This window comes from Xenopus laevis, chromosome 1S, assembly GCF_017654675.1.
Source record: "Xenopus laevis strain J_2021 chromosome 1S, Xenopus_laevis_v10.1, whole genome shotgun sequence".
NCBI lineage: Eukaryota > Metazoa > Chordata > Amphibia > Anura > Pipidae > Xenopus > Xenopus laevis.
Window position 1 is genome coordinate 131916860 of NC_054372.1, and position 21578 is coordinate 131938437.

The following is a 21578-nucleotide window of genomic DNA, read 5'->3' on the forward strand; positions in this document are numbered from 1 at the left end:
GCCATATCAAATAATACTATAGAATTGCCCTTAGATGCTTCCCACTTTGCCATTATGTGCTTTGGAATTTGGCCATTATTTAAATCCAAATCATTAATAAACCACATAGCAGGTGCCACTTTTCCCAAGTAACAGAGCTACAATTCATAGTCACCAAAGAATAAACCCTGTGGTCAAAGGTGGCATAAAAACCTGCAGGCAAAGCCAATGGTTGAAAAGGGTTGATGAGAGATGAAGTAAAAGAACAGCTGATATTAGCTTCCTGCATGCTTGGTTACTTATGGAATAAATACAGATGACTGTCATTTGTTTAAGTACAGAACTGTTCTTGTATTCAGCAGAGATGTGTATGAGTGCTCTTATAGCTTTCTAATTTATGTACAGATACAGGCTAAGGATATGTATTGCCTTATTAGAATATGGAGAACAGATCCAGCTATTCTAAATTTTAGTAATAAATGCAATGTAAACCAATGAGTTTCCCAATGGCTAATTCAGGTAATATGCAGTTCTCTGGTGAACCTCACCTTACACAGAGTATCAATCTGCGAGCAAGTGAAATGAACATACAGCAAAAATAAATAATTAGGGCAATTGTAGACAGGAAAAAAAGATGATTGCAGTAACGTGGTGGCAACCATAATTTTTTATCTACTGAGCTCATCTTGAGAGCATGCTAGACCATAGACTCAACATGATGTAAAAGGGAATTTGTCAACACAATTCTTATCAGAAACAGCCAATGCACTTGTCTTTGCTAATCTCTACTGCTTATCACAAAAAAATAAAGCATGGTTGCAAAAATGACCCTGCTGTTGAGTTGTGTAACTATATGGGCCCATGCCCCACCAACCACAAAAAATTATTTTTTGGGCCCCCGCAAATTGTTTAGGAAGAAAATCACTGGTTACCCATAACACACATTTAAACCTACCTCTCTCAGATCCCCTGCAGGAGAGAAGGGCCAGGGCAACCAGTGTGATTGCTATACAATGACCATGAAGTGGTAGTTCTTTCTGCTGTTTATTGTAGACAGAGATATAATTGGGCAAAGAACTGAAATGGTCACTTGCAAAAAGTCTGGGTGTAACAGCACCCTTATATAGATAAAGCATCTTAAGCATAACCTCACCCTATGTTACAGAAAAAAGGGGGAATTTTAATAATATAGACCAGTGCTGTCCAACTTCTGTGGTACAGAGGGCTGGAATTTTTTCCGGCCTACATGGTGGAGCGCCAATAATGGAAGCCAGTGTTGACCATTCCCTGTTTTTAAACCACACCCACATTACCACAAGACAATGTCCACATTTATGGTGGTAGCACCAAAAACCCAAATGGTTGGTGTTCACTGCAGGGATATCACTCATCACTCATATGTGAAAACAGGTAAGTCATGTTAAGACATACCCTTAAATCCATATGCCTCCTCCTACCCTGGGGATAACACAGCAACCCCCACCCCAACACCTTAGGCCCCCTAACAATAATTTTCAAATGCCAGCAAACCCCCAAAACAAAAAACCAGGCTTATGTTTCACAGGCAGGACACACACTGGCAGAGTATGGCACACCCAATGACCATAGGGTAGCAAGAGTATGGCACACCTAAGGAGAATAGGGCAGGCATATTATGGCACACACAGGGAGCATGGGGCAGGCAGATTATGGCACACACAGGCAGAGCAGGAAAGGCAATGTATGGTACACACAGGGAGCAGAGGGCAGGCAGAGTATGGCACACACAGGGAACATAAAGCAGGCAGAGTATGGCACACACAGGGAGCATAAAGCAGACAGAGTATGGCACACCCAGGGAGCATGGGACAGACAGAGTATGGCACACACAGGGAGAATAGGGCTGGCAGAGTAAGGCACATACAGGGAGCATAAAGCAGGCAGAGTATGGCACACACAGGGAGCATGGGGCAGGCAGAGTATGGCACACCCAGGGAGCATAGGACAGGCAGAGTATGACACAAACAAGGAGCACATGGCAGACAGAACAGAGCAGGAGAGAGGGAAACCTATCAGGAGCACTCTGAGATGTACTACATACAGTGACACAATGCTGGTGCCCCTTCAGCAGTTTGTATAAAGTGTGAACAGGTGAACAATGTGGGCAGTCTGGGTCTCAGGTGTGAACAGTTCAGGGCTTTAGGGATGTGAACAATAAGAGTTGTTACAAGTGTGAACAATGCAGGGGGGATAACATGTGTGAACAGTGCAGGATTTTATAGTCTGAATTTGAGGTTTAAACAATGCAGGCGCCAAGTAATCTCTGTAGTGATACCATTTAAATTTTACACAAGGGGTGTGTGGCCCTCGGGCCTCCAGTTGGACAACCCTGCATAGCTGTCTGCTTCCTCTTTAGTTACACCACTGATCTTCTAGTTGTTTATTGCTATATTTTGGCTGTTATCTGCTGGCAGCTACCAGTGGTCAACAATGGTCGAAGTAGCCCAAAAAACACTTCGAAATTCGAAGTTTTTTTAATTCGAATCCTTCATTCGAGCTTTGTAAATGTGCCCCTTACAGTTCATCTCAATAAAGAATTTAAGAAACAAAATGATAATAGTTTCAGAAGCAAAATAACTGTACTTTAGACTAGCTTTATCGCTTTCAAAGGTGTGTGTGTGTGTGTAAGTAAAATGAGCGATTAATAGAACTACAACATAAAGATGGTGCTAAAGACTTTTGCATTACCCAGTGGTGGTTTAATGAAATGTGGGCCCCTAGGCTACATCCAAACAGGACTCCCTAGACAATTGCTGGGATTGGATTTGTGCATATCCAGGCATGTGTGCATCCAAGCTCTATACGCTGGGTGAGCGCTGGTTGAGGTTCGATGTACACCAGTGATGTGACTGGATCTGTACACATCCAGGCAGGGGCGATCCTGGCCCCTCCGCCGCCTGAGGCACCCCTGCATCCAGGAGCATGCACACGCCTTGTCTGCCTTCCTCACCTTCCTCTCCAAGCAGGTAGAACAACCAGACCCAGCAGCACAAAAAAAATAACTTAAAAGAAAATAGTTTTGGGCATTTTTTGTTTGGGGCAAAGGTATAACATCTATAGGCATTATTTGAGATATCCCAATTAACCTGCAGACCAGAATAGGAACCAAATTCTTGAACCAATTCTAAAGCTTTTTGTTCATTCTTCTACAGCTTTAAATGGAAGACCTTTAAGGCCTACAATCTCATCAATATCGACATAGCAAATAATATAGGGGAAGGACGGCATCTCTGTCTTGTTCCCTGGTGTAGCTCAAAAGATGAAGAAACCAGATTATTCACTCTAAGTTGGGCCTTTTTTTATTAACTGCTGATATAATGAATTTTGTAACAACTCTGGTGCCTGCTGACCAGTTCCCATAACTACACAGTCTAAGATATGTACCTTCAGCAGAAAAACAGGTGTTTTGATGTTGCTTTGCTCATGGATTAAATGACAAAGAGCATCTGATCTCTTTGACTGTACATGAACTGACCTGGAACTTAAATAGCTCTGAAACTGTAAAACATAAATAATTAATGTAAAGTTCAAAAGTTCTTAGAAAAACATCCTAAGCAATTTTATGTTGTTTTTAAATCTTTTCAATAGTTTACTAGTTCTTGAAAAAATGATTTAGCAAATTTGCATAGTTCTACAATAGCGTGTACCCCACTAATAATGCAATATTACCCAGTCAGCTTCAAGTTCTTGAACATACTGCTGTACAAATATATGAATAACCCCGGGCCGGTACAGTTTTCTCCTGATAGGAGCACCAGCCTAGGGTGTCAGGCAAGTATATACAATTACTTGGAGTGCCTAACTTTTGGCACCTCCAAATAAATACCGAATTTCCTTTAATACAGAGAAGTAGCATAACCCTACAGGTCTTGTCCCCAGAGTTCTACAGGGGTTGTAGATTACATTGTACCATTAAGCAACACCAAAGTACTGTAAAGATGTCTACTATATTATTATACAATGTATTATATAGAAATACATAGGGCTTCTTTGGAGTACCATAGATATGAGACTACATTGTCTACAAATGGGGAACTGGAATATATATATGTAATCTTAAGTAAATGAGTATGTTTTAAAATTATGACTATAGTGGCAGATCATTAACATCAAAACATTAACAGTTGCATATTTTCATTCCAAGCACACTGTGGGCTTCATAGATAAACTAATTTCAGGACACTCACATGGCATACTTTTGTAATGTGTTGCTGTGATGTGTGCAGAATGCAGCAAACTAATCTTTGTCACAGAATAGTAACAAGTGGTAAATCTTCATAGTAGACCACCAATGGCTTTGCATTACTTTTATAAGGCACTAGCAAGGCATGTACGTTTGTAGTTTTGCAGCAGGTTTGGCAGGGAAAGGCATTGGTGCCATGTATAAATATATACAGTAAGTGGGCCTTACAGTTTGCTCACTGGGTGCTAATTTAACTAAAGTTTTTTCCAGGGGACACATCCATTGAGAAAAAAATCTACATCTTAAATGAACTGTAAACCTTTCAAATAAATGAATGTAAAATTGCTTAGCAATTGGAAAGACATGAGGAAAGTCATGTAAAGATTCTCATGTTTTTCCTAAACAACGCAGCATCCAGACAGTCCTATTTTTTTATTTCAGACAATTTCCTGACTGTGTCCACGTCGACAGTTGGCACAACTGACCAGTAGGTGGTGCTGCTGTCAAAACATTTCATTATATTAATAGGATGGAGAAGAGAACATTTTACAGTCCAAATGCCTCGGGTCTCAGTTGACTGCTAATATAAGGGAGTAAAGGCCTGATTTGGCCCTTATAAACAGGCTTCTGTCTGTTTAAAATGTAACATGCTTTTCAACCCCATTCTAGGGACGGAAAGAGCTGAGCTGTCAGGTGTACACCACAGGGCAGGGTGCAAAGAGCAAAAAATATGGCACTTTGACATTGTTTTTGCACTATCCCTGACATTTACAAACATACGGCAAGTTGCAAAGAAGTGTACTTCCTACAAGAAATATGATGTTCACTTCGTAAAGATAGACGTGGGTGGCTTTTTGCTCTCATGGTAAAATGTTTCCTGAGGGTAGATTTTACCCTACCTCATGGCAGAAATTCCCCCAGCTGTACTTTGTCTATCTGTATTTGTATGAGTAACTTAAAGGAGAAGGAAAGGTCTTTCTACTTGGGGGTGCCAAAAGTTAGGCAACCCCAAGTGATCGCATGTACTTACCTGAAACCAGGGCTGGAACTAGGGGTAGGCAGAGTAGGCACGTGCCTAGGGCGCAAAGCTGGGGGGGGGGGAGCCAGGCACGTACCTGCTCTGACACCTACCCCATTGTCCAGTCGCGTCTCTCTCCAACTGCCACGAATATTTTTTTGTAATAATGTGCTTCTGCGCATGTGCGCACGTACTCGAGCGCATGCGCGCTCGAGCGCACTTTCGCGCAAGCGCACCCAAGCACGCACTCAGCTGGCGCCGTGACCGGCCAGGTTGCCTAGGGCGCCTGGCTGGGTTGGCGCGGCTCTGCCTGAAACCCCGGGCCGGCACACCTATTAGTAGAAGACTGCACTGGCCAGGGATTCTTCCAGTGAGCTTCTTCTCTCTTCAAATTTCCCGGGGCAGACGCATGCGCAGTAGAACAAAATAGCTGTTTTTTCTTTAAAGTTTGGCTTTTCAGTCTACTGCGATGCACAGCTGCAAGAAAATAGAATAAGCCAAAAGACGATCACTCTTTGGTCTTGGTCTTGTAAGTAGGCACTTCTGCTGAATTGGTGGAGGCATTTGCAATAGAATATTGGAGGTATAATTAAGGGTAGAGGATCAGCTTATCCAAGGAACTGCACCAATAGAAACTATATCCACACACAGGGTGTCATTTAACCTAATTTGAATTTACTACACCATATAGTGTTCTTGATTTCTCTGTTGCTGATCCTCATCTGTGACTGTGAAATTTTATATACAGCGGGGAGACTATGGAAGGATCGGCAGGAGGAACCAAAACTAAAGGACAAACTAACCTATCTTTTCTTCTTTTATTTTTTTTACTTCAGTGGTGTAGCATTACAGCTGCACCCTCTCCCATTCTGTAAAAGTCACACAGCAAGTCCCCAAGCATTTAAAGGTTATATAGGCCCCATAACTACCAAAGAGAACCCAGTTTTGTTAAAACAGAAAATGTTGCTTTTATTATTTAGAAGTCAGTCTATGTCACGGTTGATTCAATTATACCTATGTCTTCTTTGTTTGGAAGTGAACACAGGTAGATCTCTAAATGACTTAGGAACAATCATCCATCACTATCAGTCCTTCTAGTTTTAGCTATTGATACTCCCGTTTCTGGGCATCATCTCATAGCAGGGAGCAGTAGCTGGCTGAGCAGGAAAACAGTTATTACTATTAAGGCACATGGAGAATATGAAGCACAGAAGCTTGATTTGTACCCAGCAAAGTGCACAGGGTAATTGTTTTCACAAGTGATATTAATGACCCCAGTTGTTCTTGTTTGATTATAAGCACAATTTGGGGGTCTTGCAGTACGTCCCATCAACAAGCAGTCAGTGAGAGGCAGCAGTTCCTTGCTGATCACAAAGGTAGATTTGACAATCCCAGCGCACATCTCCTTCACCTTTTTACCATTGGTATCATGAATAAAGGTGTTGCGGAATTTGCAGTTGTTTTTAAACCGGATGTTTCTGTCTTTGATGGTTTGGTTGCAGTTTGTTTCAGCTCCTTCCTTAACAATGTGCTTTTCCATAAAGGCATTGATATTCTGGGTATCGGATGGGAGAGAAAAGCTGAGGATAATGCAAATTGTCAACAGAGAAGATAAAACTGCCACCATAATGTCAAGCATCTGAAACAAGAGACACGAAGCTGTTAAAACATGTATTTGGAACTGTGGCAGTATCGGTGAAATCAGACAGATGGCATTGCTAACATATTTTATGTTTAGACTATGTCAAGACTTTCACAGGCAATGTACTCCGAAAAGTGTAAATTTGCACCAACAACTAAATATGTACATGTAGTACACAAAAGAATCACTCACACCTCATGTTTCCTGATTAAAAACTTGAAGGTGACAAACATGAAAAGCTGCAGATGAAATAGGAGGAAAGAAATCATTGGTTGCTAAATATTACAAATATGATGTATTATTTTCCAACAATTTTTTTAACTCAGGCCTCAAGTTTGTCCTAATCATATCAAGCACCCAATGCATTTTGGAAATGAAACCCTCAAAAATCATGTGTAATAGAAAACACCCTAGAGTTCAAGAGAGCATCCCAGCCAGAAGGATATACAATAAAATAAAAAAAGGGGATATAGAAGCTATGTTACCCTTACCCAACAAATATGTTCCAAAATGTCAGTAGGCAAAACATTTTTAACCTCACACCCCGTAGCAGAATTTTAATGCATAATATATCCCAAAACCCAGACCCAACTCCAAATATTTAAAAGCAAATGCAATAACAATGGCATGTTAAAGGGATCTACGTTCAGACAAAAAATTTGCAGGTTGTGCTACTAAAAAGCAACACAAACATCAATACAATATATATTTTCTGTTTTCTATATTTTCTCTATTTTTTCTGTACCATTTCTAAAGGAAAAAAAAAGCCATAATTACTACGAAGAGGATGCCAGTACCCAGTGATTATAATTACTATACCCCAGGCTGTTGCTTCTCCACTGAAAAATGTACCAGCCCTACTATCCTAGAGTGCTGCACCTCCATCTTCCTAAAGTGGACCTGTCACCCAGACATAAAAAGCTGGATAATAAAAGTCCTTTTCAAATTAAACATGAAATCCAAATTGTTTATTTTATTAAAGTGTTTTAAAAATCTCAGCTGTCAATCAAATATTGCCTGCCCCTTCTCTATGCCTTAGGCATAGAGGTGGGGCAAGAAATTACTTTCACTTTCCATTCAGCACTTCCTAGATGTCACTGCCCTCCCTACATTCCCCCAGTTCTCTTAACCATTTAATTGTATAAGCAGGGCATGGGGATGGACATCGGGTCCCACATTCTGGTGCACAAACAAGATTTTGAGATGATGCAAGACTTGCCTTAATAACAGTGTCCACAAAATGGCTCCTGCCTGCTATAATTATATAGACTGATGGAAACGAGATTCAAATAATTTATACAGTGTAAGTAAAGTTAATTTTGCTTGACTTACATGATAAAATAGGATTTGGAATCATTTTGTGGGTGACGGGCCCCCTTTAAGTTTCCCTTACAGCTACTGTGCACTGTGTGTATTGCAGTAGATAGCATAAAAGTGCACAGAGTCTAGTGATTATAGGTACCGGGGGCACCAAGAAAACATTGGCACCCTACTGATTTTATCTTTCCTTCTAAAACTTTAGCAATTTCATAATCCACAATTTAAACATTAAAGACACCCAGTTCTATTGAACTAATGGAAAGTAAGATGATTATGTTAATGCAGAGAATAGTCTGTACTGACATCAAGAAAGGTCCTAACAGGGACCGAAACGTTGGACATTGATGCAACAGAAATTAAAGAAAAAAATTTATAAATGGGAGTGCTGGTTCTTTTTAACATTTAGATATATATATATCCCAACCGTGCACCCCAGCTGGATAAGTTACAACAGTGTGCCTTGGAGTGCGGATACTCACTGGACCGTGATATATATATATATATAATCCACGAGGTAGCCAGCACTCTCGAGAAATAGTGTAAGTTTCCTGGGTGCAGTATCAATCATTTCAATACACATTCAGCAAGTAGGATCCGCACTCTCAGGTCTAGACTCATAGTCTCGTATGTAACAATAACATTTTTTACATTTTTTCTTAAGACCTGAGAGTGCGGATCCTACTTGCTGAATGTATATCTATCTATATCTATATCTATATCTATATCTATATCTATATCTATATATATATATATATATATATATATATATATATATATATATAGTATGTAACATATAGCTTTATGGAGAAGTGGAGTCTTGCTAGAATTCCATAGTTCAAAAAATACTGCTGTGAAAACTGTACTGCAGAAGAGAGAGACGATTGCCCAGGGCCATAAATTTACATGACTGTATCTATACCCCTTGTTTTTTGGAGAAGTAAATAGTGAAGAAATGACAGACGTGTAAACTGCTTAGACCTACTAGCTGCCGGCACAACAGCCCTCTGTCTAAATGCAAACAAAATTGATCCATATTGTTTTGGGCCTACATTTGCCCTTTAAGGTAACAGCTATGTTTTATTATTTTTTTTAAATGAAATGTATCCCACCATTATATTTCACATGATCTCATGATAGCAAATAGGCATATATTTACATGAATACTATATACTCACTATACTGTACTATACTATATACTTTAATAACAAATGTATAATTTGGAGAACTATAATGCTAATTTTGTTATTTTGATTTTGGTGCTTTTAATAGATATCAATGAAAGAGTAAAACTTACACAATGCCTCTCTTCTCTTTATTAGACGTAAATTCCCCTGGAGTCTTAAAACAAGGACTGTCTCTGTCTTTCCTTCGTTCTGTCGTTCTCTTCCACTTTTGTCTGGGATGGGATGTTACGTAGTAAAGCCACTGCCCCTAACAAACGGCTACGAGCATGCTCCAGTGTAATGGCTGCTGTACTTTGAAATGCCATATCCACCTCCCATTCACTTACAAACAACAGATGTTCTGACAGGAATTCCTAATCTAGGTTTTCCGGGAATATCCTTCACTATATAAAGCCAATACAACTCCATCTTGTGGCCACAGTGTCTATATGCATAAACAAATAGCTTTTCATGGAGAATCTATGTAGTTGCACTTATGCAGAGAAGTATCAATTTAGCCTTTCCTATGGTTGTAAGTTTTCAGTTGCATTCCCTTAGGCATAGGGTTGATGTGTAGCCTCATCCAGGTGTAAGCATGCTGTGCAGGTTATGATTGGTGCAGGGATATCAGGGTGCATATGAGGAAAGGGGAACAATGTTAGCTCTCTCGGACTTTCCTCATGGATGACGGTAGAAAATGTTGATAGCTCTGGGGTTAAAATAGACCCCAGTGAATAAATCTAATAGTTGGCTACATCAATCATGTATTTGCACCAGGTGTGAAATAGTAAGGTGTATGCAGCATCAGACTGGGTCTTCTGGGGGCTGAAATTGAAAGGGCCCCCTCCCAGCATCTGCGCCGCATACGTGGATTGCATTAAAGGACATGTCAACCCAAACCAGGAGTTAAGCAAAGGCTGCTTTCAATAGTAATTTCATTTACAAATAGCCTTTAAAGCACTGACAATTTTTTTATAAATTCATATTTGAAAGTTGTTTTCTTTTATTAGGAACAAAATATTTTTTTGGCTTGATATGGCCCTTAAATGATAGCATCAGTAGCATACATGGCTCATGGCCGCTTTAATAAGCAGGCAAGGGGCATCTGCCCAGGGCCCACTTATTTTGGGGGCCCACTAACAACTTTTTTTTTTTTGCTGGGAAAAGTACCTGGCGTGTGATCTGCTCGAAACCAAACCCCCCTTTCCCTGGAGTGGAGAGAGGAAGCACCACAATGAGGGAATGTCGCGTTGGTGTGCTACCATGCTCTGGCATACCGCCCACCACCCAGACATCCCAACAGGGATTCCATCAGGCACCTTCTCTGGATCCTCCTAGGTGAGTAGCACTTCTCTTGCAATGGGTTCTGGGGGTATTTAAATATGGAATTGCCCCTGTGCCATCCTGCTGTGAGTTTTGGGGGTATTTATACATGGAACTCACTGTGCCATCCTGCTATGAATTCTGGGGGCATTTATACATGGAATTTCCCCTGTGCCACACTGCGGTTGGTTCTGGGGGTATTTATCCATAGAATTTCCCTTGTGCCACCCTGCTATTTATTCTAAGGGTTATTTATATACATATGAATCTGCCACTGTGCCATCCTGCTTTGAGTTCTGGGGTATTTATACATGAAATTTCCCCTGTGCCATCCTGATATGATTTCTGCCGCTGTGTTCATCCTTCAGTTTTTATAGTTTTTAAATGATTTACCTTATCCTTCTAACCTGGCTTTCAAATGGGGTTTACAGAGTAGACCGCCGAGAGCCTATAAACTATTGTTCTATGGGCTGTATTGTTAAGAGACTACTTTTTTTGGTATTTGTGTTTGTTACCAATTTCTACTTATGTCTCTATTACTCATACTCATGCTTCTCATTGAAACCACTACCTGGTTGGTAGGGTAATTTGGACCCTAGTGTAAAGGCTTACCCTGGTGGTCTAGTGGGGGGACGGCAGGGACGCCCGCCACGTCTTCTTTCTGTCACGGCGCCGGATCATTAAGGGCGCGTGCGGCGCGCCTCTTCTGCTTTATGCGCATGCGCGCTGATGTGATGACATCAGCGTGCAACTGCGTGAAAATTCAAATATTTAAAGGGCCATTCCACTAGTTCTCATTGCCTTGTTCTTGGAGCCTTTAGCTGTTTGCTATTCTGATTCTGAACTTGATTCTGACTACCTGTTGTGACCCCTGCCTGTTCCTGACGATTCTGACCTCTGTATCCTGATCCATTGCCTGAATTTCGACTACCTCTTCTGCCGTCTCCCTCTGATTGATCTCCAGGTTTTTTTTTAACTCTTTATTTAACATAGAGTTTTCATTTTCATCTTTACAACATCCATGCAATGACATTATGTACATTGTGTCAACATATTGTTTTTCTATACAGAAAAATAAAGGTACATGGTATCTTTTATAAAGGAACATGGTATCTTTTATAAAAAAAAGAGGTCATATTCATCTAAGGTTTACCTATCCCGACAAAGGGGAAGCCCTTCTGAGTAGTCGCCAACGGTATCAGCATTCTGTAGATGTATGCAGAGAGGAAAAGGAGAACAGAAAAAGTAGGTGGAGGAAAAGGGAGAGTAGAGGAAGAAAAAGAGGAGGAAAGTAAAGGAACATAATAAAGACATCAGAACTGTCCGAGCTCGGGGGTAGTTTGAAAAAATAAAAGGTTCCCTGTCTGGGAGCAAATGATCATGTTGTCGGGGGATGTAATATGTCCCAAGGAGACCAAACTTTCTCATAGTTTGATAAATGGGAGTTATGCAGGGCAGCCATATATTCCATTCGTCGTATATCCTGGATCGCCGTTTTTAGTTCGGTTGCTGTGGGAAGTTGTGGTTTCTTCCAGTTGCGGGCCATTACACGTCTAGAAGTGGTCAAAATCAGATTGGCCAGATTGGCCAATTTCTGACCATGTTTTTTAAGCCTTGGGAGTGGGGATCCTAGCAGAAAGGTGAGTGGGCTTTGCTGTATATCGATGCCAAACAGTGATTCCAACAGGTCCAGTACCGCTTGCCAGTAGTTTTCCATGAGAGGGCATGTCCAAAAAATGTGGTAAAGAGTCCCCACATCTCCAAATTTGTCTCCAGCACTCTGGTGAGACTGTTGGGTAGATCGAGTGGAGCTTGCTCGGTGTCAAGTACCATTGCATGAAGATCTTATAGTTGGTTTCTTTGTGGGTTACGCATATTGAAGCCTTCTTGAGATTCTCCCAAATTAGCGACCATTTTGTGAGGGGTATCGCTTCTCCAAGCACTTGTTCCCAAGCCAACATATACCCATGTTTAGAGAAAGCCGAGACCAGGGTGCTTGGCATTTGTTCTGGTGTTGGGTGCCGACCGTGACATTATAACGGGCCATGGACGAAGAAGGTCAAGCCGCTACTGCCGCTGCTCCTTCCTCCACTAATGCGCTACTCACCACCTTGTTACAGCGCCTGGAAGAACATGAGCAGAGGCAAGATTACCTAATGCAAGGTTTTCACAATTTGACTCGTCGACTGGATGCTTCTGTTCAGTCTCCAGCTCCCGTAGTCACCCCTCCTATGGCCGCTCCTGTGGGTCCTTCTGTCATGATGGGTAACGTGCCTAATATCCATGAACCCAAGATTGTGTTCCCCGATAAGTTCAATGGGGACAGATCTAAATTCTTTGTATTCCAAGAGGCATGCAATCTATACCTCAGCTTTTTCCCCCACTCTTTCGCTACTGGCGAAGGAAAAGTGAGGTTCGTAATGACCCTGCTACAGGGTGATCCCCAAATTTGGGCCCTGAGGTTACCTCCCACTGACCCTGCCCGCTTTTCTTTAGAAACTTTCTTTAAGTCTATGGAAATTCTCTACGATGACCCGGATCGTGCTTCCTCTGCTGATTCCGCGTAATTTGGATCTTTGCATTTACTGTGGGGAAAAGGGTCATTTTCTAAATCTATGTACTAAGAGGCCGGGAAACTACCAAGCCTAAATGGAGAAGGGGAGCTCCGTTTGGGTGCAGAAGTTTCCTCTCCCCATTCTTCCTCTAGGATTATGATACCGGTTAAATTTACATGGCCTTGTCGAGGTCTCCGCTTTTGTGGATTCTGGGGTGGAGGGGAATTTTCTGGATGCTGCCTTCGCAGTAAGATTTAATGTTCCTTTAACCTCTCTTTGTCCTCCTATGAGAATTTTAGCTGTGGACAAAAAAACCTTTAGGTTCGGGCCTGGTAACCAAGAAAACTATAGTTATATCCATGTGTTCCAACAACTCACACTTTGAGGAACTAGCCTTTTTCATTATTGAGGGTGCTTCTTCCCCTCTAATTTTAGGGTTACCTTGGCTTCAGGCACATAACCCACATGTAGATTGGGTAACTGGGGAGATTCTCCAATGGGGGTTCTAAATGTACGGGTTCTTGCCTTCCTCCGGTGGTGGCAGTCTCGTCCCTTGAGGGGTTACCTGCAGCTTATGCAAGCTTTTCTGATGTGTTCTCTAAGAAGGCCGCAGAGATCTTACCCCCACATAGGCAGTATGACTGTCGATCTTATTCCTGGGTCTACTCCTCCTCGTGGTCGAACTTACCCTCTCTCCTTGCCTGAAGCCCAGGCAATGAAAGAATATATCCAGGAAAACCTAGGAAGAGGTTTTATCAGACCCTCTAGTTCCCCTGCTGGGGCAGGTTTCTTTTTTGTTGGGAAAAAAGATGGTGGTCTTCGTCCCTGTATAGACTATAGAGGTCTAAACAAAATCACTATAAAAAACCGTTACCCCCTTCCTCTGATTTCTTAACTTTTTGATCAGGTTAAAAATGCTAAAATGTATTCCAAGCTTCATCTTAGAGGTACTTATAACCTCATCCGTATCAGGGAAGGGGATGAATGGAAAACGGCTTTTAATACCAGGGACAGCCACTACGAATATCTGGTAATGCCATTTGGTCTTTGTAACGCCCCCGCAGTGTTCCAAGAGTTTGTCAATGACATCTTCCAGGACCTGCTAGGGTTATTCGTAGTGGTCTATCTAGATGATATTCTGATCTTTTCTTCTAATCTGTGTGATCACCGTAGACACGTTCAGGAAGTGTTACTCAGGCTAAGGAAAAACAACCTGTATGCTAAACTAGAAAAATGCATTTTTGAGGTTTCATCTGTCCAATTTTTGGGGTTTAATATTTCTGGAAAGGGTCTGGAAATGGATCCTGGGAAGGTTAAAGCGGTACTAGACTGGGCCCAGCCTCTTTCTTTACGGGCGACCCAAAGGTTCTATGGGTTCGCTAACTACTACCGCCAATTTATAAAAAACTTCTCTCTTATTGTAGCCCCTATCACAGATTTAACAAAGAAAGGTGCAGATCCGAGTATGTGGCCTCCTGAGGCGATCCAAGCCTTTGAAACCCTTAAAAATGGATTTGTGTCTGCCCCCATTCTTCGTCATCCTGACATCTCGCTTCCATTCATTGTGGAGGTTGATTCCTCCGAAGTTGGGGCTGGGGCAGTTCTTTCTCAAAGGCATCCAACAACCAACAAAGTACATCCCTGTGCTTTCTTCTCTAAAAATGTTTCACCTGCTGAGGCTAATTATGACATTGGGAATAGAGAATTGTTGGCTGTTAAATGGGCCTTTGAGGAATGGCGTCATCTATTGGAGGGGGCTAAGCATGTAATAACGGTCTTTACCGACCACAAAAATTTGCTATATATTGAATCTGCTAGACGACTGAATCCTAGGCAGGCTAGATGGGCTTTGTTTTTCACCCGATTTAATTTTACCCTTACTTTCATGCCTGGTACTAAAAATACAAAGGCGGATGTACTCTCTAGAAGTTTTGAGTCCAATCCATCTGAAACTAGTGAGTGCATTCCCATTATTCCCAGTGAGTTAATTGTGGCTGCTCTGGGACCTGACCTTGCCACACTCCTTTCCTCTTTCTCCTGTAGAAACTCCCTTGGGTAGATTATTTGTTCCAGAAGATTTGAGGGAACTGGTTTTGGGTGAAGCCCATAATTCCAAAATGGCGGGACATCCTGGCATCGCTAAAACTGTGTCCCTTTTGTCTCAAAATGTTTGGTGGCCTTCCTTTAAGCAGGACGTCCGAAAATGTATTTCTTGTCCTATTTGTCAGAGGTCGAAATTCTCTAAAAAATTGTCACAGGGGTTGTTAAGGCCACTCCCTATTCCTGACAGACCATGGTCCCATCTATCGATGGATTTTATTGTCGATCTTCCTTCCACTCAAGGAAAAACTGTGATTTGGGTGGTGGTGGATAGGTTTAGCAAGATGAGCCACTTTATTTCCCTCCCACACCTCCCTTCTGCCAAAACCTTAGCCAAATTATTCATTTCTAACATTTTTAGGTTGCATGCGTTCCCGGTCAATATTGTTTCTGACAGAGGGGTACAATTTGCTTCAAAGTTTTGTCTAGCATTCTGTTCTTTGGTTGGTATTGAATTATCATTTTCTACCGCATATCACCCTCAAACAAATGGTCAAACCGAAAGGGTTAATCAATCCCTTGAGCAATTTCTAAGGTGTTATGTGTCTGACAACCAGTCCTCATGGGCTGAACTTTTACCCTGGGCAGAGTTTGCTTACAATAATGCAACACATTCTTCTACTGGTGAATCTCCATTCTTTATTGTTAACGGTTTACATCCCAAAGCATTTTCTTTTTCAGGTTCTTTGTCTCCTGTACCCTCTGTCAACTCTTCTGTCAAAAATTTGCAAAAATTTGGTCTGGGGTGCACGACTCTCTTTCTGCAGCTTCAACCGCTCAGAAAAAAGCAGCTGATAGGTCTCGTAGAGAGGCACACAAATATCTGGTAGGAGACTCTGTATGGTTGTCTACTAAGAACATTAAGCTTAAAGTCCCCTCTCTCAAGTTGGGGCCCAGGTTCATTGGTCCATATCCCATTGGTTGAAGGTCAGTCTGAATTTGAAGTCCATCGCCTTGTGCGAGGTAAGCTCCAGTACTTGGTTAAATGGAAGGGCTATGGCCCCGAGGAGAACTCTTGGGTTTCAGTTAGTGACATCAGGGCTGACCGTCTCAGGAAACTATTCCATCAGAAGTTTCCTGAGAGACCTGGGGGTCCAGTGGCCCAGGGGGGTAATGTAAAGGCTTACCCTGGTGGTCTAGTAGGGGGACGGCAGGGACGCCTGCCACCCCCTCGGCGGGGATGCCCGCTGCATCTTCTTTCTGTCATGGCACCGGATCATTAAGGGCGCGCGCAGCGCGCCTCTTCTGCTTTATGCGCATGCGCGCTGACGTGATGTAACTACGTGTGACAGCACTGTTGCCTTAGAGGGCCTTCCATTCTATTACTTACATGTGCTACTAATAACCAGCATCAGAGCAGAAGTCCAGGGTCCACCAGGTTTGCTGCCACAGGGGCCCTCACACCACCCCTCAGCACCCTGCCGAAGCCACAACCCCGCTCCCCAGTCACAATCCCTCTTCACCAGACTCCCCCATGTTTTGTACACGATTGGGGCCATTAGGGGAGGTCAGGAAGCAGGTCTTGGTTGGCAGAGCCCACAAGGACCAGAGCCCACTGGGGTTTTTTTCCAGTATCCGACTGGTCCAGTCAGACCTTGCTAGTAGTGCTCTGCCTGACATTCATAAAGGGGCACAGTATAAACAGGATACACAGGATTTTACTGTTTTTTTTTTCTTTCTTTTTTTTACAATAGCGGACAACGTTTTGGGTACAGTGGGTTACCTTTCAAATATGTCTTCATGTTGTATGTGCAAGTAGAACAGGTTTTTTTGCTAACAACTAGTGCTGCAGTGGAATATTCATTTGACCTGACCAATTTAGAACAGGGTGTAGAGCAGGAGCGTTTGTGAATAAAAGCCATTGAAATGGGAGTATTCAAAGCAGTCACTCACCAAATAGATTACCGATCACTTTCTGGTTTTTCTGGATCTGTGCTGGGTGGTGGTGCCTGAAACAAAGAACCATCATTTAATCATTGTGCTCAAACCTGTAGAGCTTTTGACAAACTTTTTACAGAGACACAGAGGGGCAATGTAAATTGTTTTAGCATACAAACTGAAAGTACAGATGACACAATCCATATAGCCATTTGCGTACAGTATCAATAAAAACTGTCATAGGTATCATTATGTAAGGAAACAGAGACTGTATTCATCTGAACATTATGCTATTTATGTAGAATTATAAAAACATATATATATATATAATTGTTTCTGTACACAAATTGCAATCCCCCCAGGACAGGTAAGAGGGTGAGGGGGACTGCATTGCAGGAGCTGCCTAAGGCTCCTCCTGTCTCAAAAACTCCTAGTTGCAGCATTAGGGAAAGGGTTCAGGGCATTTTTTGTGGGTGATAACAAAAAAAGTGTGAAAAATATGAGCAAAGAAAATTAGCTAACCCATCTAACATCTAGTTAATACTGCTAGTACTGATATGCTAATATTTTCTATTTTGTACTTAGCCAACATTAGTAAATAAAGCCTGTGAGACTTGTTTGGCAGCTAAGGTTACCACCTGCCGGTAATTTACCAGCCTGGCCGTAAAAATGATTGTTGGTCCCAATGTCATTAATAGGGAAAAAAGCTAAATATATAGGAAGGCCATTATTTTTTTTACAGAAATAGTGGCAACCCTAGTGGCAGCACAAAGGCAGTTTGCCCAGATGAATAACCCATAGCAATCAATGTTTGCTAATAAACAGGTGAGGTGACCAGTAAATGCTACCTGAGATTTGCTTGCTATAGGTTACTGCAACTGTCTTTTATTACATAAGTGCTTTTTGCCAAAGGCACAAATTAGTTAGAACATTTATTTAAAGTCTGTACTTATATTATCAAAAAAAAGTTAAGGGTCACTGGCATTATAAGAATGTTTGACATTATATACCATCCAATGATTTTTACCTGTTATAGGGCTAAACTATGTTATTGGCTTGCAATTACCTTGAGAAGTGAGCTTTTGTGATCTTTGTTGTTAAGAATACCACATGGGTTGGTCAAAATGATACCCATATGAATAGAAAACAAGTAGTCAGCATGGAGCTTGCAAAATCTTCTCTACTTAGTGCACGTTCTCCAATGGCCACTTCCCATCGGCAAGCCAATTGCAGGGCAGTTGGAACAGCACCACAAGTTCATTTTGCATAAAATGCCTTCATTGCACCCTTAGGGTATTACAGCAACGTTTCAGGTCATGTGGCATTTCATCAAGCTAATTAAATGATGCCCTATGACCCAAACTGTGTGATGCACACATTCCCTACCCTCTTAAGTTCTTTTCACCTTTTTCTGAGAGAACTTGAGAAAAATGAAAAACCATTTTCGTTTGATAAAAAAGTTAGCATTGAGACTGGCAAGAAGAAATGTGCGTTTAAGGCATTCCCTTTTCATAGACCCAAATCAAATAATTTTACCACTGATGGCTGATTGAATCAGGAGGAAGTTCAAAAAAGACTTGAATATGTAAACAAAGGTCCAGGAACAGATGGCATTCATTTTAGGGTTCTAAAAGAACTTAGCTATGTAATTATCAAACCACTTTTTAGTCTTCTTGCCTTAGACTCTGTGCTAACTAAATGCATATCATACAAATGAGTATGATACATAAGTGCATTGTGCATTAAAATAACAAACCATTACAAACCATAAAATATATCGTAAACCATGTAGCGGTAATACCCTTGTACATGCCTCGTCTTGCCACCCTAGCAGGTTGATTGAAGGCATTCTCGTGGGACAGTTCCTGAGACTCCGTAGGAACTGTTCAGCGAATACTGTCTTGGGGAGCAGGCATTGGATATGCGGAGGAGGTTCCTTAAGCGGGGTTATGGACAAAGAACAATACATAAAGCATTTCAAAAAGCGTCAAGAACAGATAGAAAAAAAGTGGAAAAAACAAAAAAGAGAAACAAGATTGGTCAACAAGGGTGGCTTTTACCTCTAGATACAGCAAACATTTTTTTTTTTTGAAATGACAAGAATTATAAAAAAAATGTTTACCTATATCGTGTTGACAGCTTCTTTAAGGTTTTGAGCTTGGGTATCAATGTTATCCCTAAACGAGCTCGTATGTTAAGGGACATGTTATCACCTAGTCTATTTTGGGGGGGGTACTTTGCAACATAATTTAGGACCACTAATGACAACCGGTAGTTATAAATGTGGCAGCCGTAGATGGATTACCTGCAGCCATATGAAAGTATCTAAAACCTTTAAATCAACAGTGAGGGGCAAAACATTTGATATGAAGGGATACATAAATTGCAACACTGCACTCATGATCTACCTGATCACATGTTTGAAGTGCTGCAAACAATATGTGGGTTGTATAATCAGAAAACTAAAAGAGAGAGTGAGAGAGCATTTGAGCCAAATTAAAAATCCACAAACAGCTGAAAAGGGTAATGTAACTAGACATTTCACACAATGTAGTGGGGGTGACATCACTTACTTCTCAGTCCAAGGAATAGAGAGAGTCCGATTAGGGGTTAGAGCAGGAGATAACATTGGCCTTTTAGCGAGAATAGAGGTAATTTGGATTACACACTTACCATTGGGACTCAACTATGAATTGCACGTTACATGCTACTGTATGTTTAAATATAGTGTTGTGTTCCACCCTATACGATGTGAACACTAACATTATATATGATACATCAATGAGGGTGTTAATGTACAGATTAGAGATGGGATATTTACTATTTAAAATGTATTCTTGTGGTTGTAATATACCTTTTTGTATTATACTTTACTGGTTGTTATATTTATTGATTGATCCAGAATAATTTCTACTAGATATATACAATTTGAGGATTGGCATAGGAATTATATATCAGCCAGAATTATATATAACATAGGGTTAAATAATGAAAAAATGGCACTAGTACCCCTGAAAAAAAGGCATAAGAAATAACATGTAAAAAGGTTGAGCCAACTTCATTGATGTTTAATTGGTTTTAAAAGTCAATGGGTGGGATCACCCCGGTTTTAAATTCTGTGAATAATATGTTGCTAACAAAGACACCTATGACTTAGTACCGGATGGTATGAAACGCATAAGGTGGGCTATATGGGGTCTGTATGTACCTTTTTAATGTGATATTGATTAAACTTTTGAATTGTAACTAATATTAAGTCATGGGACATATACTATATATATACAGTATGTTTAATTGTTGATGCCCTGGGAACTGGGGCGAGTCCCTATAACTCACCATTTCATCATTTATAGACTCCCCTACCATTTGATATATGTTTGCTTCACAATCACTACAAGTCATCTCTAGTGTAAGAGAAATCGTTTTTTTTTTTTTGGTTTCTCTTTTTTTTAATCATATCCATGTGAAACTGGTGCGACCTAACTGTTAGGGTCCGGCGCCCGGCGACAAATTCCCTCTTCTTTGGGACGACTAATCTCCCCAAACTGCCTCCCCACCGGCTAGAATGAAAATCACCGGTGGCAGGGCCAGGCCGGCGAGGCGCCCCAGCCAGCCGTGGTACCCCCTCCACCGTGCGTGCAGGAAGTACACGAGCATGCGTGCTGACCGACCCGTCCCTCATGTACGCGCACCAACAGTACGCAGGACTGAAGAGGAGGAGCACACTCAGCCTGATTAGGGGTAGGAAGTGGAGAAAGGTACGCGCCTGGTGCCCTCCAAGCTTTGCGCCCTAGGCACATGCCTACTCTGCCTACCCCATAGCACTCGGAGCACTTTGTTTTCCGAAGTCACCCAAAGTTTCCTCGTGAGGCAACGTCAGGTGGCTTCGGAAAACGATTTGCTCCGAGTGGCATCCCTCCGGCGATTTTCATTCTAGCCGACGGGAAGGCAGTTCGGGGAGATTAGTCGCCCGAAGAAGAGGATATTTGACGACGGGCGACTAATCTCCCCGAATAGCAGCGTGTGTCTCTGCCCTTAAGGCAATGACACTGCTGTTTAAAAAAAAAAACGAAGTTCCTTATAGTGCAGCAGGTTTCTATGCAAAATTCACCACAGGTGATTAGTAACCAGTTACAGCGTGTGATGTTAAGTAAACAGGAGTGATCTAAATGCATGAGCTAGCATAGCAACACTATTCTAAAGCGGCTTCTCTTACTTCTGGGCGCTACTGGTCAGTCATCTGATGTGCTGATCTTCCCCAAACACAATAATACTGCAGCGAATCCCGGCAGGGAAGGGTTAAGGTGAAGCTGACACTTTGCTCCTCCTACATCCGATCTTAACTCCCCGCCTGGGCCCTGCTGCTAACAGTGCGGGT

General features: G+C 41.7%; 1 protein-coding gene across 3 annotated transcripts; it reads right to left on the reverse strand.

The window, feature by feature from the left end:
- Positions 1–6162: 6162 nt before the first annotated feature.
- Positions 6163–21553, reverse strand: XB5802829.S (amphinase-4-like S homeolog). 3 transcript variants are annotated; one of them, XM_041573715.1, is made up of 4 exons: positions 21417–21553; positions 19014–19136; positions 17216–17271; positions 6163–6858 (listed from the first exon to the last, which is right to left on the reverse strand). In XM_041573715.1, exon 4 carries the CDS (start codon positions 6856–6858, stop codon positions 6349–6351), a length of 510 nt encoding a protein of 169 aa, XP_041429649.1. In that variant the 5' UTR covers positions 17216–17271; positions 19014–19136; positions 21417–21553; the 3' UTR covers positions 6163–6348. The 3 variants fall into 3 exon arrangements, with proteins under 3 accessions (XP_041429649.1, XP_041429655.1, NP_001081925.1); XM_041573721.1 differs by having other exon boundaries at positions 18967–19136; positions 21417–21518; NM_001088456.1 differs by lacking the exons at positions 17216–17271; positions 19014–19136; positions 21417–21553 and adding an exon at positions 9476–9487.
- Between the last annotated feature and the right edge of the window lie 25 nt (positions 21554–21578).

Coding starts and splice junctions, on each gene's coding strand:
- XB5802829.S (XM_041573715.1), bottom strand. CDS start 6,858: ATGCTTGACATTATGGTGGCAGTTTTATCTTCTCTGTTGACAATTTGC.